General features: G+C 50.6%; 1 protein-coding gene across 18 annotated transcripts in view; it reads left to right on the forward strand.

The window, feature by feature from the left end:
* Window positions 1-21,993, forward strand: part of MACF1 (microtubule-actin crosslinking factor 1) — a 225,550-nt gene that overhangs the window by 86,666 nt on the left and 116,891 nt on the right. For all 18 annotated transcript variants that reach the window (XM_019512344.1, XM_019512340.1, XM_019512348.1 and 15 more), the window contains exons 15-35: window positions 1,030-1,158; window positions 1,719-1,796; window positions 2,324-2,485; window positions 3,056-3,160; window positions 3,949-4,044; window positions 4,430-4,555; window positions 7,719-7,871; window positions 8,397-8,551; window positions 10,482-10,608; window positions 11,305-11,488; window positions 12,415-12,584; window positions 13,343-13,521; window positions 15,311-15,449; window positions 16,000-16,193; window positions 16,673-16,835; window positions 17,868-17,951; window positions 18,177-18,284; window positions 18,917-19,015; window positions 19,267-19,419; window positions 19,676-19,764; window positions 20,077-20,212. In XM_019512344.1, the coding sequence (XP_019367889.1) occupies window positions 1,030-1,158; window positions 1,719-1,796; window positions 2,324-2,485; window positions 3,056-3,160; window positions 3,949-4,044; window positions 4,430-4,555; window positions 7,719-7,871; window positions 8,397-8,551; window positions 10,482-10,608; window positions 11,305-11,488; window positions 12,415-12,584; window positions 13,343-13,521; window positions 15,311-15,449; window positions 16,000-16,193; window positions 16,673-16,835; window positions 17,868-17,951; window positions 18,177-18,284; window positions 18,917-19,015; window positions 19,267-19,419; window positions 19,676-19,764; window positions 20,077-20,212 (2,829 nt within the window). The remainder of the gene's footprint in view (window positions 1-1,029; window positions 1,159-1,718; window positions 1,797-2,323; window positions 2,486-3,055; window positions 3,161-3,948; window positions 4,045-4,429; window positions 4,556-7,718; window positions 7,872-8,396; window positions 8,552-10,481; window positions 10,609-11,304; window positions 11,489-12,414; window positions 12,585-13,342; window positions 13,522-15,310; window positions 15,450-15,999; window positions 16,194-16,672; window positions 16,836-17,867; window positions 17,952-18,176; window positions 18,285-18,916; window positions 19,016-19,266; window positions 19,420-19,675; window positions 19,765-20,076; window positions 20,213-21,993) is intronic.

Below are 21,993 nucleotides of genomic sequence, written 5' to 3' on the forward strand. Positions count from 1 at the left end.
AGCTGCAGTTGGGCCCGTGGTGCCTGTGGGAGCTGGCGACTCCACTGGCTCTGCCGGGGCAGCAAGAGGCGCGTACCTGTTGCTAAGCGCCAGCAGGGCAGGGGCCTTGGTGCAGCGGCCCTGGGGCCCTTGGCCACCTCGGTCCATGCCCCTGACTGGACAGAGCGGGAGGTCCCCGAGTCCTCCCTTGTCCTGGAGGGAGACCGTGGTAGACCTGGCAGCTCCGGGGGAAGAAGGGCCTGGCAGTAGGAGTCAATCTCCAGCTCACAGTCCCCGATGGTGCGCAGCCTCTGGACGGTGGCCTGGAGCTCCTCCAGCTGGTGCCAGAGACCCCAGTAGGGAGCCGACCCCACACGGGGAGGTGGCCATGCTCCCGGGCCCCAGAGCCTGGAAAAGGGACAGGCAGCCCCCGCGGCCGAGAGCCAGGGGCACCGTCTGCGTGGAGCCCGGGGCCATGGGCTCTGTCTGGGTGGCCGTCTCTGAGGTGCCCGAGGGGTGGGGGGCACAGAGCCCGAGGGGACCCTCGGGGTGCAGCACGTGCCCATCCGTGTCATGCCTCTGGTGGGCTGGCTACGGCTGGGACTGTCTACCCTGGGGGTCTTTAAGAGGAGGTTAGATGAACATCTTGCTGGAGTCGCTTGACCCCAGTGCTCTTCCTGCCATGGCAGGGGGTCGGACTTGATGATCTGCTTAGGTCCCTTCCGACCCTAGAAACTATGAAAGGCTGGAGATGGGGTTTACATGCTGTCTTTTAACAGGCTGTGCACAGGGAATGGGGAAGGTACTCTTCAAAGCAGGGCGCGAGGTGGATTCAACCCAAAAAGCCCTCTTGAATGGCTTGGGATTGTGGCTTGGGACTCATCTGTTGCTGAACTCAGTGAGAGTTGGGTGCTTGACCGAAGTGGTGTTAGGATCAGCCCCTTAAAGAGCGTTGTGCCTTGGTAGCGAGTTGGGAGGTAATGTCACCCCTAGTCTCACGTGCTTTTGAGCCTGAAGAAGGCTGGCTGGACTTATTGGGGGCTGTTTCAGATGAGGCTGGAGCGAGAGGAGTGGGGGAGTGACCTGCCCAGCGTGGAATCTCAGCTGGACACCCAGCGGCACGTCCACACCAGCGTGGAGGACCTGGGCTCCAGCGTGAAGGAGGCTCGGCTGTATGAGGTGAGGTGACAGGCTGGAGGAGGGGGTAGCTACACTGGCAAGAGCTCACAGGGGTGAGGATGAGGGGCAGGAAGGTGGGTCCTGCCAGTGTTTTGCGGCTCAGAGGATGCGCAGGCTTGGGTTTGAAGCAGCGAGGCATCTTTGCTGCTGTCAGGTGACCTGGCCACACACGCTGTGTCTCTGAGGGTACACAGGTGGGCTCACTGAACACCCCCCAGAATGAACAAACTTGAATTTATCCCTCCAAACTTACTCCGTGAAACGTGGGTAGGGCTTAAACCCAAGTGCTGAGGCTGCTCATTGGATCTGGCCTCTGCTGCTGTATGTCTTCCAGCTGTTTTCTTGCAAATCAGTCTTTATTTTCCCTTGGATAAGTTCCTCCCCTGAGAAAAAGGACTCTTTCCCCCCAGCCTGAGACACTCCCACCTCCCCAGACACGCACCAAAAGGCATTCCTGCTTCCTTCTCTTGCTGCTCATGGGCAGTTCAGGGAAGGGACTTGCTTTGGATTTGTGGGGGTGTTGCTCTGACTTGGGTACCCCAATACCTTTCGTTCCTCAGGGTAAAATGTCCCAGAATTTCCGCACCAGCTACACGGAAACACTCGGCAAGCTGGAGACGCAGTACTGCAAGCTGATGGTGAGTGGGTATTGTACACCCCACCCACTGGCACTGTACCCTGCTGCTTCCTCAGGGTCCTGGCCACCCTCGCAGTGTCCAAGGTGAAAGATGCAGGGTGTATCTGTGCCCTGTTGTGCTAGCAACAACTTTGGGGGCTTGCAAGCAGAGGAGAAGAGCAGCCACCTGTAAACACGCATAGCTATAGTTTCTGCAAGGCTGGACTGTGCACTGCTGAGGGCCATGGCTTTAGGCTCAGTTAGTTCCCCCTGTCTCCAGGAGGCAAGTGGCCACTTCTCCAAGCTGTTTGTCTGCCTCGGGACATGCAGCCCAGAAGATATTCCCACAACTGCTTCCCAGTTTGCAGCAGATGCTCGTGGTGGCAATTGTCCTAGGAATGTGGTGGGGGCATGATTCTCACTTAGCTGGTAGGAGGGCATCTGAAGACTGTTTTAAGCCCGCTTCCCACCTTGGGGGCACTGAAATAGAGTCGGGGAAGGATCCCATTGCAACTCACCCAAGGGGAGCGGGTTTTTTGTTGTGCGCAGGAAACGTCAAGCTTCCGACTGCGGCATCTCCAGAGTCTGTACGGGTTTGTGTCTCGAGCCACAGCTGAGCTCATCTGGCTGAATGAAAAGGAGGAAGATGAGCTGGCCTACGACTGGAGTGACAATAACTCCAACATTGCAGCCAAAAGAAATTACTTCTCGGTGAGTGAAACCCTGAGGCGCGGACTCCAGCTGTACAGCTCTGCTGGTGATGCTGCTGTTGCTGTGAGCCTTTTAGCTCCATGAAAAATTCAGGAGACCACTGGGAACTGTAGTTGAGACTTTTCAAGAGCTCTGAGTTCCTTCAGACAAGCCCATAGTGCTTGTAACCTGTCATCGCCACCCACAAAACATGGTTCTCGGCAGAGTCTGGAGCTCAAAGTAAAGTCTGTTCAGCTGGGTTTCATTTTGTCCCTGTCCCCCACCCACCTCCACATCTGCAAGCATGGGGGAAAAAAATCTTATTCAGAGTTCAAGAGATTCCCAGGCTGAAGTTCTGGGCTACAGCTGGAAAGACATTATCTTTTCAATTCTTAATCAAATAATGTCATTCAAAACGTAAATCAGAGGCACTGTCGAATTCTCGGTGACTTTTCTGTCACTGGTTTCAGCCCTGCCGTAGTCACATCTTCAGATCCTCTCACATCTTCAGTTTTGGTTGGATGCTTAAAATGTGGTTACTACACAAGTGTCTGATTTTGACCAGAGTCTTTATGTGTCTCTGACACTCAGGAGCTGACGATGGAACTGGAAGAGAAGCAGGATGTGTTTCGGTCTCTGCAAGACACAGCTGAGCTGCTGTCCCTAGAGAATCACCCGGCCAAACAAACTGTTGAGGTACGTGGTCTGTTCAGGGGCACATACTGAAGGGTTTCGCCCCAGGTCATGTCAGTCGAACCCAGGGAAATCCTCATGAAGAAGCATGATCAGCAAACATGCAATAAATATGCTGCACTTCTACCTCCAGCCTGGGTAGATGCTTCCTCTGTCTGAAGAAGGGTGTTTGTACCCAAAAGCTTGCAAAGAAGAATTTTTCCAAGTATTTTAGTTGGTCTGATAAACGATATTGGATTTACCCAAAGAACCTTGTCTGCCTGCATCCTTAGACTAACACGGCTGCAACCAACAATACCTCCACCCCAGTCACTCTTATCAGCTCTAAGTGGTGGTAAACAGCTTTATTGTACCAGGAAAACAAATACCATTTTGATGGTATTTGTGATGATGACAAGAGGTGCTTGCTTATCCAGGGCCCAGGCCCAAGGTCCTGTGTTAAGATAAGACAGCAAATGACTTTGAGCTAATTTTGAATTGTTCATGCTCATGAAAGTGATGGAGAAACATTTTAAGGTTATTAGAGCATGCTTTCTCTTGCTGTTTCATTCATGAACCAGCACCATCCCACAGTTCCCCGTGCTGGAGAGTAGAAGGAAATGTCCTTTCAGGACGTACCATTAAAAGGCCTCTCTGCTTTATTTCCTTTTGTGTCTTCCAGTACACTCCCCCTTGCACCTTGTGGGAGCCAAATCCAGCTGAGCAGTCTGAACTTCATGAGCTATTTAAATGCTGACCCATAAAACTGATTTCATTTCGGTTGTAACTCGTGGTGTCCTTTGCCTTCCCAGGCATACAGTGCGGCTGTCCAGTCCCAATGGCAGTGGATCAAACAGCTCTGCTTGTGTGTGGAACAGCACGTGAAGGAGAACGCTGCTTACTTTCAGGTAGAGTAGTGGGGAGAGCCCAGCCCTGCCCTCCCTGATCTGCCATTCAGAGAACAAAACCTGCGTTGAGTGCCTGTAGCACAGCGCCAGCTGACTCTAATTTGATGAAGGACATCATCTTTTTTTTTATTCCATTCTAACTCCTTCTCTTCTGACCTGTCCCCGGGGGATATTTTGCCCTCTATGTTGTAGGCTCAGCTCTTCTAGAATAGCCCTCGGCATGCAGATAGTGCTGCTCACAGCTGTCATGGTACAGAGGGACAGGGCAGTAGAAGATGCTTGCCTGCTGAGGGTGTTGGTCAGACCCTTTCAGCACCATATGTCACTGAGTGGCCTGGGGTGTGTTGAGTGGTACAGAGTTCTCTGACGCTTTCTGGCTCTGCAGTTCTTCAGTGATGCCCGGGAGTCGGAGACGTACTTAAGGAACCTCCAGGACTCCATCAAACGGAAGTATTCTTGTGACCGTAACACCAGCCTGACCCGACTGGAGGACCTGCTCCAGGATTCCATGGTGGGTGTTTTATCAGCCCCCAGATTATGGGGTGTCCACGTGATAGATGAGCAGTCCCATGCAGCGCCCTTGCTGCCTGCCTTTGGCTTTAAGGGGACAAATGGTATATTCATTCTTAGATCAGCATGGTTAAGCTTCATGTTCTTTGCCCACTCACCTCTGCCCTCTCTTTGCATTCTGATTTTCTGATGTGCATTGGTATTTGTGGTGGGCCACTCCTGTGCTGAGCCACCCACCTCACTGTGCCCGACCACCTATCAGGCTCAGAGTGCCTCCCCTCTTCCCAGATCACACCTGCGAGCCTGGGGTCATCGCTGCCACCACCCAAGAGTCTTGGTCTGTCTGCGGCCCTGTGCCCACTGAGATACACAGGCCTTATAAAGCTTGAGGGTGCCTGATCCACTGCAAAAACTTGGGGTGCTTCCTTTAGCGTGAAGCTCAAAATGTAGCCTCCCATAGTCAGCCAGACCAAGGGGGCACAAAGGCAGAGTTGGTTGCTTAGCCACCAAAATGATAGACGCATGAGAGGGAGAGGGAGTGGGAAACAGACTACCACCCACCTTGGAGAGGAGGAGGCTGTAACAGTGTTTCATCACAGTATTCACACGCTCTGTGTGTGTGTCTGTCTGTTTTTGGAGTGCAGCCTGGGTGTGACCTCCATGGTACCACTTAGTGTTGATTTAACACTGTCCACACTAATCTGATTTTAATTGAATAGTTATAATGGAAGATGAGTGACTGCAGTGAAGGACTCTCATGTATGAGGCACCTTGGCACAAAACACTCCACCTCTTTGTGACCTTGTTAAAGGTTGGTGTGGGTGGCTGTACAGATAAGCTGACTAGACACCTCTTGTAGTGTAGAAAAATGAGAAGTGCTCACGGTTTCTTTTAAAAAGTTCCCATCATTAGTATCCATCAAACCATCTTTCCATATGTAAATTTGTGGGGATAAGCTATTTTTTTTGGGTAGAGGCAGTCACTGTGCTTTGATCCAGTGAAAATCTACTCTACTTTGATCTAGTTGAAGGCTGTAACCTCCTTAGCTGCCGCTGCTGCTGCTGCCGCTCCTTCAAGAGCAAGGTGGGGTGGAGAGAAACCCCCTCGCTGAGTTCAGATCAAGTGTCTGATTAATTGGTTACGTCAGATCCACAAAGGAGGCTAGCTCTAAAATCAAAGCAATGAGCATCCAATGTCTGTTTTGCAATCGGGACAGCAGCAAGAGCAGGGGCGGGCAATTATTTCGGGCGGAGGGCCACTTACTGAGTTTTGGCAAGCCATCAAGGGCTGCATGACAGGCAGCCGGGGCAGATAAATGTTAATTTTCAAAATTTTTTAGGGGCCCCACGGGTCGGATAGAATGGCCTGGTGGGCTGCATTTTGCCCACCCCTGAGCAAGAGGGTGACATTAATGCAAGGGGAGCACCATAGAGCTGTTCACACAGTAGAGTGGGAGCTGAGCAATGCCAAAAGACAGGACAAGAGAAACTGGGGGGAGGAGCATCAATCTGTGATTGAACTCTGCGCCCTAAAGAGGAGGACAAGTCCATGCTAGTGCTTCACTGCTTAGCCATGACGAATATTCAGGGAGGTTGAACTCAGATGTTGCATGACCCAGTTGCCATGTACGATCTCCCAGAGTGTTTCTGATAGTTCGTTTGGTCCCTGGAGGTTTTGCTGTAGAAATGTGGGCACTGATCTGATGGTCAGTCGGCCACACAGGGTAAATCCTCTGGGCTCACCTGTGCTCTCTCTCCTTCTCGAGGCTCGGTGTGGTATTCCCTCCTCTCCATGTCAGGGTCCTCAGGTACTGTGGGTAATCCAGGTCTGGTGCTCAGCCTGTCTCCTCCGGTCATCAAGACGTGGAGCAGCTGTCATGGCTTCTGGTGCTCTTATCAGAGTGGTACCCACACGTACTTAGACTCTGGAGCATTAGAAAGCTGGCCCTGGGCCTCTGGCGTGGTAGGACCTTGTGCCATGTTTAGACGAGTAGCCAAGATCTAAGTAACAGGATGCTCTGGCTCTCTCTCTGGTGTATGCTCTTCTTCTTTCTTACCTAATGAGTTAAAGCTGTATTTCTTCCAACCATGCTGCCTGGGACAGGCACAGGTAGTTTCTTTAAGCACTTCTTTTCTGTACCATTAAATAATTGACTGGTCATCCTTTCTAGCACTGAAGCTAACCCTTTTTAATGGGCTGAGCGTGGAAAGCATGAGGGTTAAATGTCTCTGGATTTGGGGTTTTTTCTTTTTAACTTCTGGCTTTAGGAAAAAAAAATGGGCTGAACCCTAAAGCTTGCAATGACATCCTGAAAGACGTGCTTCTCAAGTGGAATGGCTTGGGGGTTTGACAGTGCTCTGGAAGGGAGCATCCCTGTGTTAGCTAGCAGTGAGATGAGCAGAAACTGGAGGGCGGGGGCAATTGGACAATGTCTTTCTGCCCTGAGGGTGGGCATGTGTGCAGTTTATTTCAGGTTAAGCAAGACAGGGAGCTCGGGATGTCAGCTGCTCCATAGCAGCCACATGGTGGATGTAAGGTAGCTTTTCAGTGAAAGCGGTGTGAGCTACCTTGCATTGACTGTGCGTTTGGGGTGTGCGCGTGCAGAAGCTGACTTGGGGGAAGTTGACAGCCTCACTGAACCCGTCCATTTGCCCATACGCTGTGACCAGGCTCCCATTAACCGTTTCTGGGGGGGGGGGCTTTATCCCTTTACCCCGCTGCGTTGACCTTCTAGACGTGGTTTGAAATGCGCTGCCTTTCCTTGCTTTGTGAGAGTGAGGAGGGGAGCACGTTCCTACAGTCTGTCCAGAGCGGCAGAAAGGAATGGCTCATCGGCCAAGCTGCTCTTGCTCCCCACCCTTTATATGCCGACAGACGGGATTTTCTTGCCTCTAGCAGCAAAAGAACCGATGCTCTGCATGCAGCTTTGCGGGGCGGGGGTGTCGTATAGTTGCCTAGCTGGGGAAAAGCTGTGTGTTGTCCCCCCAACCCTGGGGCTCAGGTGAGGAGAAGTCTCTTTGTGTTGGCTCAGACCTTAAATTCCCAGCCAGGATGCTGCTGCCTTTGGGGAGCAGAGGGGCGTTGTGGCAATGCTAAGGGATTGACCAGTTGTTTAACCCCCCCATGGCCTGCCAATGCCAATGCTTTGCTGTTATTTTTGTCAGGATGAAAAGGAGCAGCTCATTCAGTCGAAGAGCTCCGTTGCCAGCTTGGTGGGGCGGTCCAAAACCATTGTTCAGCTGAAGCCGAGAAACCCGGACCACGTTCTGAGGAGCACCATCCCCATCAAGGCTATCTGTGACTATCGCCAGATTGAGGTGAGTGGGCTGACGGGACAGCCCGGCAGGGGGTTTCTCTGGGGAGGGAAGGAAAGACTGAGCTTGTGTGGGAGCTGGGAGAGAGGGAAGGAGGAAAGAGCGAAGCTTGGATGGATCCTGTCGTATTTGGTGGCATGGTAAGGAGGCAAAGGGAACAGTCTCTGCTTCTCAAATAGCTTTTTCAATGACCTTGATTTGCTCTGAGTGGTAATAAGTGTCCTGTTTCCAGAGGAGCATAGGTTTGATATCTTCCCATTAAATAATTGCCTGCATCCCACCCAATTTTATCTAATTTCTCCTCCTTTCCTTTCCCGAAGTGACTGGCAATTTACCTCCTTTTGGGTTGATTTTTTTTTTTTTTTTTCTTTTTTAAAGAGAGCTTTTACATTTCAATCCAGTTTTCCTCCAGTGGCAGCTCTGGGACCTCCTAGAAAGGGACCTGGCTGTCAGGAAAGGCATTTGCAGGTGATGCTTTGTTGTGGGTTGGGCGTCGGGTCAGACTCTCACCTTCCGCGGTCCTCATAGATCACGATCTGCAAGAATGACGAGTGCGTGCTGGAAGATAACTCCCAGAGGACCAAATGGAAGGTGATCAGCCCCACTGGAAATGAAGCCATGGTGCCATCCGTGTGCTTCCTCATCCCTCCTCCGAACAAAGAGGCCATCGACATTGCCAACAGGTAACAAAGCCCTGCTCTTCCTGGCTTGCTGTGGTTTGGCAACTCGAAGCCGGAGTGACGAGGGGAGGCCTCTCTCTGCCTCTGTTGCAATGTGGGGGGTATTTATATGGCTCCTGAACAAATCTCTGGTGCTTTGGGAAATGCCTAACCCCTTGCTCGTCCTGGGAGTTGTTCGTTTAAGGCTTGTCAGGACTTTAGTAGTTAGGAAGGAGGCACCGAGGGAGTGAAATGATGGGGAATGCTTGGTTTCCTGATCCAGAGCTCGAGTCCAGGTGTGGCAGGTGCTATCCAGTAAAGGCATAGCAGGGTCTGGTTGCTGTTCAGTCAGGGATTTCAGTTCCCAATGACAGATAACCAAAAGTGGAGTTACTGTTGACTCCCTTTCTTTTTCATGCCCTTGGGACAAGGTATTTAGCAAAACTTTTAGATTTCGTTGGGATTTGTCAGGCTGAGCCATGAGTGCTGCTGTGGCCTCAAACTCGCGACCTCTGCACTGTCAAGTGTGCGCCTTAGTGCCCATGCCACCCCGGCCCCCGTTGACTCCCTTTGATGACAGTATTAGCAGGGAGCCTGGCCCCCGGGGGCTTGCCTAGACTATCTGGCTTTTTACACTGGTGCAGACCCCTTGTGTTAAACCTGCCAGGCCGCTGTAAGTGCAACTAGTGCTAGGGCTAGTTTCCAACGACTATGCTTCTGGCTTGTATGAGGGCAGCATGTCGATGGTCGGGGTTTGCAAGGAAACTAGTGTAGACGTGAGGTTTGCGTTTTCTCTCACTTCCTGGGCAGGAGCAAAGGGCACCGGGCTCTGTTTGCTCTTTGGCTCGTGAGGCGTTACCTGTAGTGGAGCCTGCCTGGCAGCTTCCACAACCATTAGTTGTTATGTGTACAGTGCCTAGGAGCTCAGTCCTGGACCAGGTGCAAGGTGCTGTACAGAAACAGGACACAAGATAATCCCTGCTCCAGAGTTTACAGTTTACGGCTAAGACGAGAGACAGGCAGATGGGACCCAGGAAATAAAGCAACAGTGTTGGTCAACATGATGGGCAGTGATCCTAGCACAGCAGCCGCCTCAGCGTTGTCAAATGTTTGTAGGCAACCTGCTAAAGAAGAGTTTCAATGAGGGGTTTGAAGGAGGATAAGGGGAAGATTTGCTGATAGCTATGAGGAGCTTCTCCTGAGTGTTGAGAAAAGCAGAGCATCTAACAAGTGGGTGATGGAGCCTGGCTTCTTGGGCTGGTGGGAGGTGGGAATCAATGTTTCTGAGAGCTGGTAGCAGGAGTGAGGATAGCTCTCGGAGAACATTGAAGGTGAAGATGAGCAGCATATGTTTGATGCTGCAGCAAAGCGGAAGCCATGGAGGAGCGCAGAGAGAAAAGACCTGGTCAGACCTGCAGGCTACGGGAATGATTTTTGCAGCAGCCTTCTGGATGGGGGTGAGCAGGGCCAGAGGGCATTTGTCAAGGCTGGAGAAAAGGATGTTGCTGTCCCTGGGCAAGATGCTCGGCTACGGAGGTGGAGAAGGAAAAAGCCGTGTGTTGGGTTTTGTGCAAAATGAGTCAGCAAGATGTAGAGAGAGCTTGGATGTGAGGACCTGAAGGGGAGGATGATCCCCAGATGATGGGCCTAACTGGCTGGCAGGCGGGAGTGTTGTCCACAGTGATGGAGAAGGGGGATAGTGGGAAAAGATGAAGAGCTTTGTTTTAGCCGCCGTGAGCTTGGGCTGATGCCAGCCATCTGTGAGGGGATGTCAGAGATCCAGGCTGAGCTGTGACACCCAGCATGGAGGGGAGGACGTACCTGCCTACAGTGCAAATGCTGTTAAAGGCAGAAAGCTCAAGAGCCTGTTGTGGCAGGATCGGGCCAGGCAGCCTGCTGTAACCACGTGCGCTGGGGGCATCGGCGGTGACAGAACGGCGCTGTCCTTTTGCAGGGTGGAGCAGCTGTACCAGAAAGTGATGGCCCTCTGGCACCAGCTCCACGTGAACACAAAGAGCCTGATCTCCTGGAACTACTTGCGGAAGGACTTGACCTTGGTGCAAGGCTGGAACACGGAGAAGGTACCGTGCAGCTCGCCCCTGCTGCACATCGCCACCTCCCCGGCAGGGTCTAGAATTAAATCATCCTGGCTGGGGTGGGCTGTGATGCAGAAGCACCTGTAGCTTCATGGGGAGTACAAGGAAGTCGGGTGGGTGCAAGGGACCGAACCAAAGGGGCTGAGAGCCAGCACTGTACGTGGCACTGAGGGGGGTCTAAGCTCTGGGGGCTTTTGTGCAAAAGTGGTTACAGATGTCTAGTGCCCCCGGTGCTGACTCCGCTCTCATGAACCAAGGCATCATAGATCTGGTTCCACTCGCTCCTTGGTGAACTGTTAAGAGCAAGGTAAAGGGGAGAGATTTGAGACTCAGCTCCTTCTCACTTCTCTCTCCCTTTTTTACAATGAGCAATTCCATTCAGGAAAATGTAGATTATTCTGCTGGGGACACAGCAGTAAAAACACCAAGCAGGGCAGACCTGGAGGTGACGTGCAGAACAATGTGCCTGCCAGAGCAGGGCTGTCCCAGGGAGGGCCCAGGGCTGGTTGTCCCCCTTGGAGAGATCAGCCTCTCCCCAGACAAGAAGCATATGAATGACTGCTTCTGAGAAATGGGCGCAAGGTCTGGGCGACTCCAGGGCCTGGGAGGTGTGTGGGTGCATCTGGGTGAAAGGTGGGACTTTGTTCCTGATGGTTAGAGACTCTGCCATTGCCTCCGCAGCTCAGGTCCTTGGCTCAAGGAGAGTGCCAGCAAGCCATGAAGAGCCTCCAGACTCACTATGAAGACTTCCTGCAGGACAGTTGTGACTCTGAGCTCTTCTCGGTGGCTGATCGGTTGCACCTGGAAGAGGAAGTGGACTCCTGTAAGGAACATTTCCAACAGCTTCTGGAGTCCATGGAGAACGGTGAGCTGGAGAGAGGTTAATGGATGGAGCAAGGACTGGGGGGCTTGCAGGTGCTCTGAACTATCTAAGTAACATCATGGATTCTGGCTTCGTACACAGCTGCCTTCTCTGCCTCAGCCTGTTTCCATGCATGGCCTTCATGAGGGTGGCATGCTACCAGCATGCTGAGCAGTTCAGCTCTGTGCAGAGTGACCCAGGCATTGTCACTTGTTCTGTAGCTGATGAGGAGGCATCTGCCTAGGCGTTGGTAGCCCTGGTGCCACCTGAGGTGAGCCCTGGGCAAAACGCTGCCTTGGCAGTCGATTCTGTCATCTGCTTCATTGTGGGAGATGCTGAAAAGGCCATCGAGTGAAATGTATGTTTAAATGCAGTCGTGTCATTCAGACAGCAAGGGCATATGGAGAATTTTACTGCTTTAAAAGAGGGAGGACTTCACCGCTTGTGAGCATGTGTTGACTGTTCCCCTGGCACTGTTTTGCTGCCTGTCTGCTGTCTCCCTGCAAGCAAAGTTAAACCGTGGTAACTTAACTCTGTTTCATTCAGGGGTAACATGCCTTGGTTTAACTTCCATTTGCCACCGGGTTGGAACAGACAGGCCAAAGATTCAGCTGAATCACAGAGAGTTTTCTCGCCTTTTATAACCATTACATCTGTTCCTGCCCAGAATTATCTACAGGTGTGTGTGTAGCATGGCAGGGGGCTGGCTCTGACTCAGATAAAACAGTCTTTCACAATGTGAGCTACCCCCTGGCTAGAAGCCTTCCTAGCTATAGGGATGCTTTGATTGAATTATTTTCCATCTGAGCAGAGACCTCTGCCCTTGCTTCTCTCTCATCAGGCCGGTGCTGCATCTGGCTCTGAGCCTCTCATTTGAGATGGTGATTGATCGATGGCCTTTTTGTGTGTTTTTTCTCGCGATTTGACAGAGGACAAAGATGAGACGGTTGCCAGGATGTATCTCTCGGAGCTCAAGAACATTCGCCTGCACCTGGAAGAGTGTGAGCAGAGACTAGTGAACCGAATCCAGACCCCGGCCAGCACCAGAGCAGATGGTGACGCTATTCAGGAGAACACCTTCCGCGTTGCAGAGCAAGAGGTCAGTGCTTCCGGCTAGGTTAGCAGTGGCACAGAGGGAAGTGGGATGTGCAGGTGGCACTAATACTCAGGCATAAATACTACCAAAGGACTTCCCTGCTTATGTCCCTCTGTGAGGGTGGCGCATTTTACTTTTTAAGTGAGAAAGGCAATGAACGCATCTTGCTTTGCTGCTTCTTTGTGTTTCCCATCTCTTCCCACCCTGTGGTTTCCCTGTGGAAAGATGTCAACAAGCCCAACCCACTCCTCCACCCACTGAGCAGACACTGAATGCAAGACGTGAATCCAAGGGGGTGGGAGGGGAAATCCGATTGAAATGTATGCTCCTTTTCTGTGTGTTGCAACTAGCACGCGCATGGCCTTTTGCAAACAACACTGCTGGAAGCCAGCTGGGCAAACTCATCACGTGCAGTAATTGCTGCCCTCAGCTGGGATAAAAGAAGCAGCAGTTCGAAAAGAGTGAACGCTCTTGGCCTGTACAGCCATCAAGGCTAAGTGTGGCACAATCTGATAGTGGAAGTGAATAAAGAAAATGGTGCAATGCCTGTGGAAGCCGCTCACAGCCCAGCCCTAATTGGCTCTGAAAGGATTCTGCTGAGTTGAGCTTTACGCTGGAAATATCAGAGTGATCTTCGTGTACCCTATCTTGTTCATCTCTGTGTCTGTCTGCTCTGTGCCATGGCAGCCCCTGCTTTTCTCAGCATTTTTCCCTGCCAGTCTGTACTATACGTGGCTATTAATTCTCTGTGTCCCCCGCAGCGCATGCAGGAGGATTTGCAGCGGCTGAAATGTGACTTGCAGCAAGTCTCTGAGCGGTGCAAGAGTTTCCTGGACAAGTCTCCAACGGGGTCCAGCATACCGCACCTGCGTTCTGAACTCAGCCTGCTGGTAGATAAGATGGATCACATGTGTGGGCTTTCTTTCATCTACCTGGACAAGTGAGTGGGGATGTGCTTTTTGAGACGTCTGCATGGATAAAAGAGGCTCTGCTGCATGGTTGCTCTCTGAAATGAGGAAGGTGTTCAGCTGTCTTCTGAACTGGCCTGAGACTGTCTAGCAGATACAGCATACTCAGGAGGAACAGTGGGTCCCAGGAGCGGTGCTCCAGAAGAGTTGTGTGTGTGGATGCCCATCTATACTGGTGTTTCTGCAATGGGCGCTGGCTTGATACTACTCAGCTCCGGTACTGGAAGCAGTCTGTTGTGGCAATGCAGAGATTGGTGTGAATTTTTTTGCCCTGCCAAGAAGAGCAGTAAATGAACCTCATGCTGTATTCTGCTGTAGCAAGGCAGCTTCCAGTACCCAAGCTTGCTAGTATGACACCAGGTTGGGAAGGTCTATACCACACTGCAGAGACTGCAGTGCATTCTGCGGGGAAACGGTCCAACCCACATTGTGCCGACATCGGAGTCTGGCAGCATCCTCCAGGGTGTTTAGCAGTCTGTGCTCATAGCCTGAGCAGGAGCTGGGAGGTAGACTCACATGTAGGGACTGCATTAGCAGCGGGTGCACAGCTCAGCGTGGAGGAGCATTAGTTGCTCTGAGCCAGGCAGGGGAACTTACTTGGTGACTGTTCCTGTTCTGGGTTATCCTGTTCAGTGCTGTTCGTGCCTCACTTCCATCAGCACAGACAAAAGCAGGCAGTTGCCTAAGAGGGGAGTTCTTTTTTTTGCCTAAAGAGTAAAGGAAAAGGGTGGAGAAGTTCCTTGCTCTGGTCTTCAAAAATCTTATGAAGGCAGTGCCTAAAGCAGGAGCAAAAAGTGGTTCTCTAGTCATGGAGACTGTTTGCTAAATGCCCAGCAATGTGTGCTGGACTGGTGGGTCACTTACTGGCAGCGAAGAGCAATTGTGGTCGCGCTTTGAGAGCAGGTGTCTCTGTAACCTGCTTGCTAAGAGTATTCCTATGAGGCTCGTACTTCCCAGGCACTAACTTAGGGAGCAGATAAGTAGCCGGGATGCTTAGGGTCCGGATAGTATCCTTTTGTAAAATTTCTGGAGAAACATAACAGGAGACTACCCTTTACAGCTGGAAGCATCAAAGCACAGAGATTAAGGACAGTGGGAGCTGGGCCCCTCAATACCTTTAAAAAATGAAGACTGGTGATTTGTGGGAGACAGCCAAAGGTGCTGCTGTGAGACGTGGTGTTAGACTGCAGCATTCCAGCTCTTAGGCCCTGCTGGATACACAGGTCCACTCTCATTTCCTCAGGTTTTGTAGGAGTTTTACAATGCTTGGGTTGGACAGGTACTTGTAGTCATTGTCCATTGCCCTGGCAGCGCTCATTCTCTTAGATGTCTCCTTCTAGTGCTTGAACAGACCAGCTTGATAGGTCATCCCCAACAGGCAGATGGGGGAACAAGGAGCAATGGGCTTAATGGTCTCAAGTTGCAGCAAGGGAAGTATAGGTTAGATATTAGGAAGAATTTCTGCACTAGGAGGGTGGTGAAGCACTGGGACAGGCTACCTGGAGAGGCAGTGGAGTCTCCATCCTTGGAGGTGTTTAAGGCCAGGGTAGACAAAGCCCTGGCTGGGATGATCTAACTGGGGCTGGTCCTGTTTTGAGCAGGGGTTGGACTAGATGTGACCTCCTGAGAACCCTTCCAAGCCTCATTTTCTATGTTTCTATGATATCTTTGTTGCTTCTATGATATTTTTGTTGGCAATGACTTCACAGCAAAGAATGTTTGGGAAGTCACAGTTTCCTCCTCCTCCTCTTTCCCTCCTAGGCTAAAGATGGTTGATTTGATTGTTCGGGATACCCAGGGAGCAGAGTCACTGGTCAAGGGGTATGAGGTTAAACTGAGCCAGGAGGAGGCAGTCCCAGCAGATCTAGCTGCCATTCAGTCTCACAGAGCTACGTTAAAGGTGGGTCACATTACTTCTCCAGCAGTACACAGTTGAAACCAGTGTCGTGCTGGTCTTGGCACTCTGGCATTTGTAAAACTGGATTTTTCCCTCTGTCCATCTGATTTGCTTTGTACATCTGCCTTGCTCCCTCGTTGAGTCCATGCAGTCCCTGTTGCTTTGGGTGCTGTCAGTAGAGCAGATGCCCTGGTAGATAAGGTCACTAGATGTTTTTGCATGGCTGGTGCTGATGGCACCTGGCAGATCCTTTGGGCTATGCTCACAGATGGTGACTCTTACAAGACTCATCTAAAGTGGGCACCAGCCTTTACAATATTTTGCATCTCCAAGTCCTAGATTTGGCCAGTTCTGTTGCAGATTATGGAGAAAGAATAATCCCCTCCCCAGGGCGGTGTCAGGCAGGGCTACCTGCCCTACATTCACTGCTCTTCCATGCTCTTTTAAATGTTTTATTGAAGAAATCCCTGTTATACTGTATAGCAGCAGCCATAACTTGAAGTGAGGTGTTCTACCAGTAATATCTGCTGAACCGTCTTGATGTTTGTTAAAGCAATGGCTCAGTGAAGTGAAGGACAAGAGCTCTGTGTTCTCCACGTTGGAAGAGGACATCGCCAAGGCGAAGACTGTGGGAGAAGAGCTATACCGGATGAAGCAAGAGCGCAGCCTTGACCTAGAGCGCTACCAGGAGAAGGGGAGCCAGCTGTGGGATCGCTGGCAGAGAGCTTGCTCTCAGATCGAGACCCGGTGAGATGCTGCTGCCTTCTCGCTCTGGCTGCTTGGGGTTAGCAGTGTTGTTCTTCGCGGGTGGATACTGTGAGGTGTTTCCCCCTTTGAAGGGAAGGTGGAACTTCCTTCTCTTTGTCTCCCTCTCCTCTCCTGGCTCCATCCCTTGCTGTTTTTAGACAATCTGCCATCCTGTGGGCAAGCTTTGTAGCTGCTGCTCTCTGCCAGAGGATGCTTCACGTTGGAATACCTTTTACAGCCTCTCGGTGCAGTTGATTAGTTTTATTTTGGCTGGCTCTGTTTCCAGTACCCGCACACTGCAGCCCCGCTTGAAAAGGCTCCCTGTCTCTCCAGAGCAGAGCATGAGGTCTCTCTAACTATCCCCAGGGAGATTTGGAGACGTTCTGTTTATCTGGGCAGGTCTGGATTGTTGTTTTGACACAAGGATTCAGGTGTAGTGACGGCTCCCTCCCTCTCTTTCTCTCTGTTTGTCCTTTCAGCCATACAGAGCTGGAGAGCATCCAGGAGGTGCTGAGTGATTACCGCGAGTGTCACGGGGCGCTCGTCCAGTGGATCGAGGAGACCACTGCCCAGCAGGAGTTGATGAAACCGGGGCAGGCGGAAGATAGCAGAGTGCTGTCCGAGCAGCTGAGCCAGCAGACGGTAAGGCCTGAAGTGTGGCGCCTTTCTCACTAGAGCGGCGTTGGTGTCCAAGATGATTCTAGTAAAAAGTTGTTTTGTGAGATGAGCCTTGCAAGGCTTGACTGATGCATGGATTTGTAGTCAGATGTACAAGCTTTTGCCAACCGCTAGCCCAATAAAATACACCCCAGGAGGCTAATTCCAAAAGTTACCATCACCCGATGCCTGTTCTGTGATCTGCAGTTCCTAGTAGGCTTACTGGAAGGAGACCGGAAGGATGGCTCAGGGGTTAGCATAATGCAGATGTCAGTGACGCTTTCCTACCCCCCAAGGGTGTTGGGAGGATAAATGCATCAAAAATTACAGAGCACTCGGATATTACAGTAACGGGAGCTATGTAAGTACCTCAGCTAGGTGGATGTAGAAAGTGCTCATGTAGATGAAATGGGCTAGAGAGCCTGAGCTCCCTTCCCTTCTCCCTCCTTGAAGGGTTTCAGAGTTGCAGTTTATTGGCAGGATGGGGGAAGAGCTATTTCTGCCTGGTTTTTTTTTAGTAAGTTTAAAGTCCCCACTGTTCTCATTCAAGCTCCTTTCACAACCGATGAGCAAATGCTCCAGGAGAGGGGATTCCAGAAAGGGAGATGTAGTCTATTGATTTGGTCTTTCCCGTTTGACAAACATTGCCATCCTCCACTCTGGTTTCTGAATGTGGCTGAGATTAACGTGGCTATTTGGTAATCAAGGCCCTTCAATGCATTTGGCCTTTCATCAGACAAAAGCATCCTTAAAGAGACCTTGAGCTGTGTCTGATTTATGGGATGAAGGAAAGACAGAGGCATCACTTGCTCTGTTTCTGCTTGAAGACACCAGAGCCATCTAACTGGGAACCTAATATGGCACCTCTGAGCAAGTGTGAGAGGACAGCAAATGGGGCTATGCATAAAAAGAGGATGAAAGAGGAGAACTCAGTTAAAATGGCAGGGGGAAGGAAGCCCTCTGCACCTGCAGCAGTTGTTCTGATAATGGTTTCGCTTTTGAATTCTTTTGTCAAAGGCTTTGGTTGCAGAAATCGAGAGAAATCAAGCCAAACTGGACCAGTGTCAGAAATTCTCACAGCAGTACTCGGCTGCTGTCAAGGTAACAACATATTGCCTGGATCCAGGGTTTGGGGGCGGGAGGGGATAGTCTCTTCATCTTCCGTTCTCATAAGCCGTTAAGGAGAAACAAACTTCTCAGCTGTTGTCAGCAGTGATTCCAGCACCAAGCGGTGGGAGGCCGGTTGAATGAGCTGCCCAGGGACTCCAAAACACTGAGCTTAATTAAACACCCAACACAAAATCACCTTCTGCCTTTAACTTCCAGGACTACGAGCTGCAGCTCATGACATACAGGGCATTTGTTGAATCGCAGCAGAAGTCTCCTGTGAAACGCAGACGCATGCTGTCGTCTTCAGATGCCATCACGCAAGAGGTGAGGAGTCTGCTTGCTTTCCAGCTCTAGCCTGGTGGGGGAAGAGTGGGGTTTTTTTTATTATTATTGGCTAATAAAATCAGGTGCTGGGGACAAGGAAAGACGAGTTGCTTCCTGCTAGTTTAGTTAAGAGGAGAGGAGCCTTTCCCCACTGCTCTGCATTATGAGGCCAGGAAACCAGACTCTAATACTTTGAATATGACCTAGATCCTTGGAGCACAAGTTCAAATCCCAAAAGGGTCAATTCAGCCTTTTGTCCTTCCAAAGTCCACAGCGTACTTTCTACTGTACATACTTTATGCTGTGTGTGGACTTTTGAGAGCCAAGGTCCAGTCTGCTTCATATGGACTCTAAAGATCCCATGGCCATTTTCAGAAGAGCGTAGGGGGTTCAGTGCATTGTCTTGGACCCAAATCTACCTTTCACTCCCTAGCTGTGCAGCTTGCTGTGCTTCAGGTGGCCACTGCTGCCCATTTCAGAGCTGCTTGTCAGCAGTGCTATAACATGTCTCGCCTGGGAAGTGCTTGGGATCCGTCTGAACAAGAGGTGCTGTGCCCATGTTGTGTCCTGCAAAGTACTGCGGCTCTGTGACCTCGGGGGGGTTGAAATCTGCACTTTGTTCTTTTCCTTAGTTCATGGATTTACGGACTCGCTATACGGCTCTGGTGACACTAACAACCCAGCACGTGAAGTACATCAGTGATGCTCTCCGGCGGCTGGAGGAGGAGGAAGTAAGGTTATTTTATAGAACCAAATGAAAAACTGGCATAAGCAGAACATGCAGGCTCACTTAATAGCATCTACAAATGGTTACCCGCTGCCTAAGCCCCAAATTGTCCTCTTTGCAGCTTTACATCACGTGGACTTTGTCGGATCTGTCCCCCAAAAGATTCTACCTGCTTGTTGCTGGTCTCTGGCAGTGGGAATTCTGGGTCTGCCTTTTCATTAACGTGGTTTATCTTTCTGTCTTCCCCACATGTAGAAAGTAGTCGAGGAAGAAAAACAGGAGCACGTGGACAAGGTGAAAGAACTCCTGGCCTGGGTTTCTGGTTTGAAGCAGAGCACGCAAGTCAAGGCCGTCTCACCCAAGGGCAAAGAGCTGGGAGACATTGAGAAATCCATCTCTGAGCAGCAGGTAAGGCAGGGATCCTGCTTCCTTCCATCTCTCTGGCATATGCACATTGAGGATCTGGTCGTCTTCATGCTAATGTTGTACAGACTAAAACTTTGTTCTGCTGTTTCCAGCTGAGCATCTCCAAACTGCTGAAAGCAAAGCAGCCTGGATGCTTTTTGCTGCAGTGCTGTGCGTAGGCTATAGCCTTGGAGCACTTCTGTAGCTTCTGCTTGTGTTTCCCACCTCTGAATTGTAGCTTCCCTCTTCTTTTCAACAGGCACTTAATGAAGAACTAGCTACAAAAAAGGAGCAAGTCTCTGAGGCCATCAAAACTGCCCAGATTTTCCTAGCCAAACATGGCCACAAGTAAGTACAACGTGTAGTGGTCAGTAAAAAAAAAAAAGAGGAGAATGGGACCATGGAGCACAAATTTTGTGATACGGACAAATTCAGGTTGTGATGGGACAATGGTTGTAATTAGCTTGGCCTTTGTGCCATGGTCTTTATGTGCCATTAGCACATTGTGCCATGGTCTCCGTGGCACATCATTAGCTTGGCCTTTTGGTAGCAGCATTCTGTGCTTGCAGGATTCTTTCCTTTGAACAAAATCCTAAATTCATGGAGCTGAGTGCTGTTTTCTCTAGATTTAATGAGAGACTTTGCGTCCCCCTCTTGCAGGCTTTCTGACTATGAGAAGGAGCAGATTTCTACCCAACTCAGTGCTCTAAAGGAGACCTACCAGCAGCTCTGCAATGACTCCACAGAACAGCTCCAACAACTTCAGAGCCAGCTGGCTCAGGAGACTGAGAACAAGGTACCTTTCCCATTCTATCCAAGAGCTGCCTAAATATGATATGTGACCTTTCTTGCAGGTGTGACAGAGGCTTTGCTTGGTTGCGTGCCTCACGACCACCAGCCATTCACAGCCCGTTGGCTTTGTTATTAATCGCACGTGATCTGCCTCCCTTCCATTCTGTCCCATACATTGCACTAGGGGGTCCGGGCTGAGTTGGTTGCTAGAGGCCAAGCAGAAGAGGTTTCTGTATTCAGTTCCAGGTCAGCAGGAGACAGTTCCCTGCAATACAGCTAATGGGAGCTGCTCCCTGAGCTGCAGAGCTGACTTGCTCTTGCAGCGAAGCAGGTTTGAGATGGACTTCTGCTCTCAAAGCGAGACAGTGGTCATTGGGTTTTCCTTAAGGAAAAGGAGCTGCAAAGGCTTTGTCACTGCGTTTTGCAGCAGGATGGTATCTGCATGAGGATGGACGCACAGGGCAACCCTCGTCACGTGTCCGTGCAGAAATTGCGAAGCAGGCTTAGTGAGCCATGTGCCTGCTTTGAGCAGCCTGGAAGCGAGCTCCTCTCCATCTTGAATGCCAGCCCCCATAGGCCTTCAGCTAAGCTGAGACCTTCACTGACTCAGTGGCTGGACCCCTGCCCATCACCCATTCCCATCCAGTGACATTTCTGTTGGTCTCCATTTCACATTGCACTCATGCATGGGGAGGGAAGGGTTTGAAGTTCCTTCTTATTGCCTCTGTTATTGGTGTTTACTGTCTTCAGTCATTCATGAATATACCTGTATGTGTATGTAAGTGTATATACATGTGTCCAATGGATATCTCTGTGCGTTTGCTTGCTAGCTGCCTGTACTTTGAAGCACTGGCCAATTCAGATATGCTTTTGTGATAGCCAAAACTCAGACTTGGTTGGCGAGGGAGCGAGATCCCATTCCAGACCCAGAGGAAAGGGTGACAGTTTGGCATGTTTCAGGCTCCTATCGTTTTCAGTGCTGCGTGCACAGAAGTAAAGCAGTCCATAGAGGTGTGTTAAAACATTTCAGCTGTCTCCATCCAGGTCTTTTTTTTAAGTTGTCATTTTTAGCTCACTTTCCAGCAGCAGACAACGTTGCAGACACAAGGCTCCTGGCCTCTAAGCCACCAGACTCACCAGTGAAGCATTCACATCATTGTTGCTACCTTCCCTGCTGCCAGAAAGGAGGCTAAGAACAGCCCCGTACTTTAAAAAGGTGCAAGGCGTTCATTCTTGCCTTTCCCATATCCAGCCCCAGGAAGGCAAACATTTTCCTACTGAAGTTTTCCCTTGACTTTGCTGTGTTTTATTGAAACAGCATGGAAAGACATTTCTGCTTTGAGGAGGGAGGGGTTGTCTTTGGGTGTGTGGTTGTGGCAGGACCCCCTGCGTACAGCCTGTTGAATAACAAGACTATAAGAAAAGAGCAGGCTCGCTGGCACGCTTGGGGAAGCCTGAAATGAGAGGAGGGTTATAGCTCTTCCGAAGAGGCCCCTTTCGGCCTTTGCTGTAGATGCTTGGCCTGTGGGAAAAACACATCTTTGAGGCTATCGTTTGGTACAGTTGCTTCATTGTAGAAGGCAGCGTATGAAGGATATTTTAACATTTGCTTGCTGGAAACATCCGACTCTGAAAGGTTATAAAATTCAAAAGACAAAAGCAAAAAAAAAAAACAAAAAACCGAACTACAGAGCGCGCTACATTGAGCATGATGTGTCCCTGTACAGTTTGTGTTTCATGTCAACTATTGTTGAGATTAACTGACATCCTTGCTTACAAGTTTAA

The sequence above is a fragment of the Gavialis gangeticus genome, unplaced genomic scaffold, assembly GCF_001723915.1.
Source record: "Gavialis gangeticus isolate Ggan-Ray unplaced genomic scaffold, GavGan_comp1, whole genome shotgun sequence".
Lineage (NCBI taxonomy): Eukaryota > Metazoa > Chordata > Crocodylia > Gavialidae > Gavialis > Gavialis gangeticus.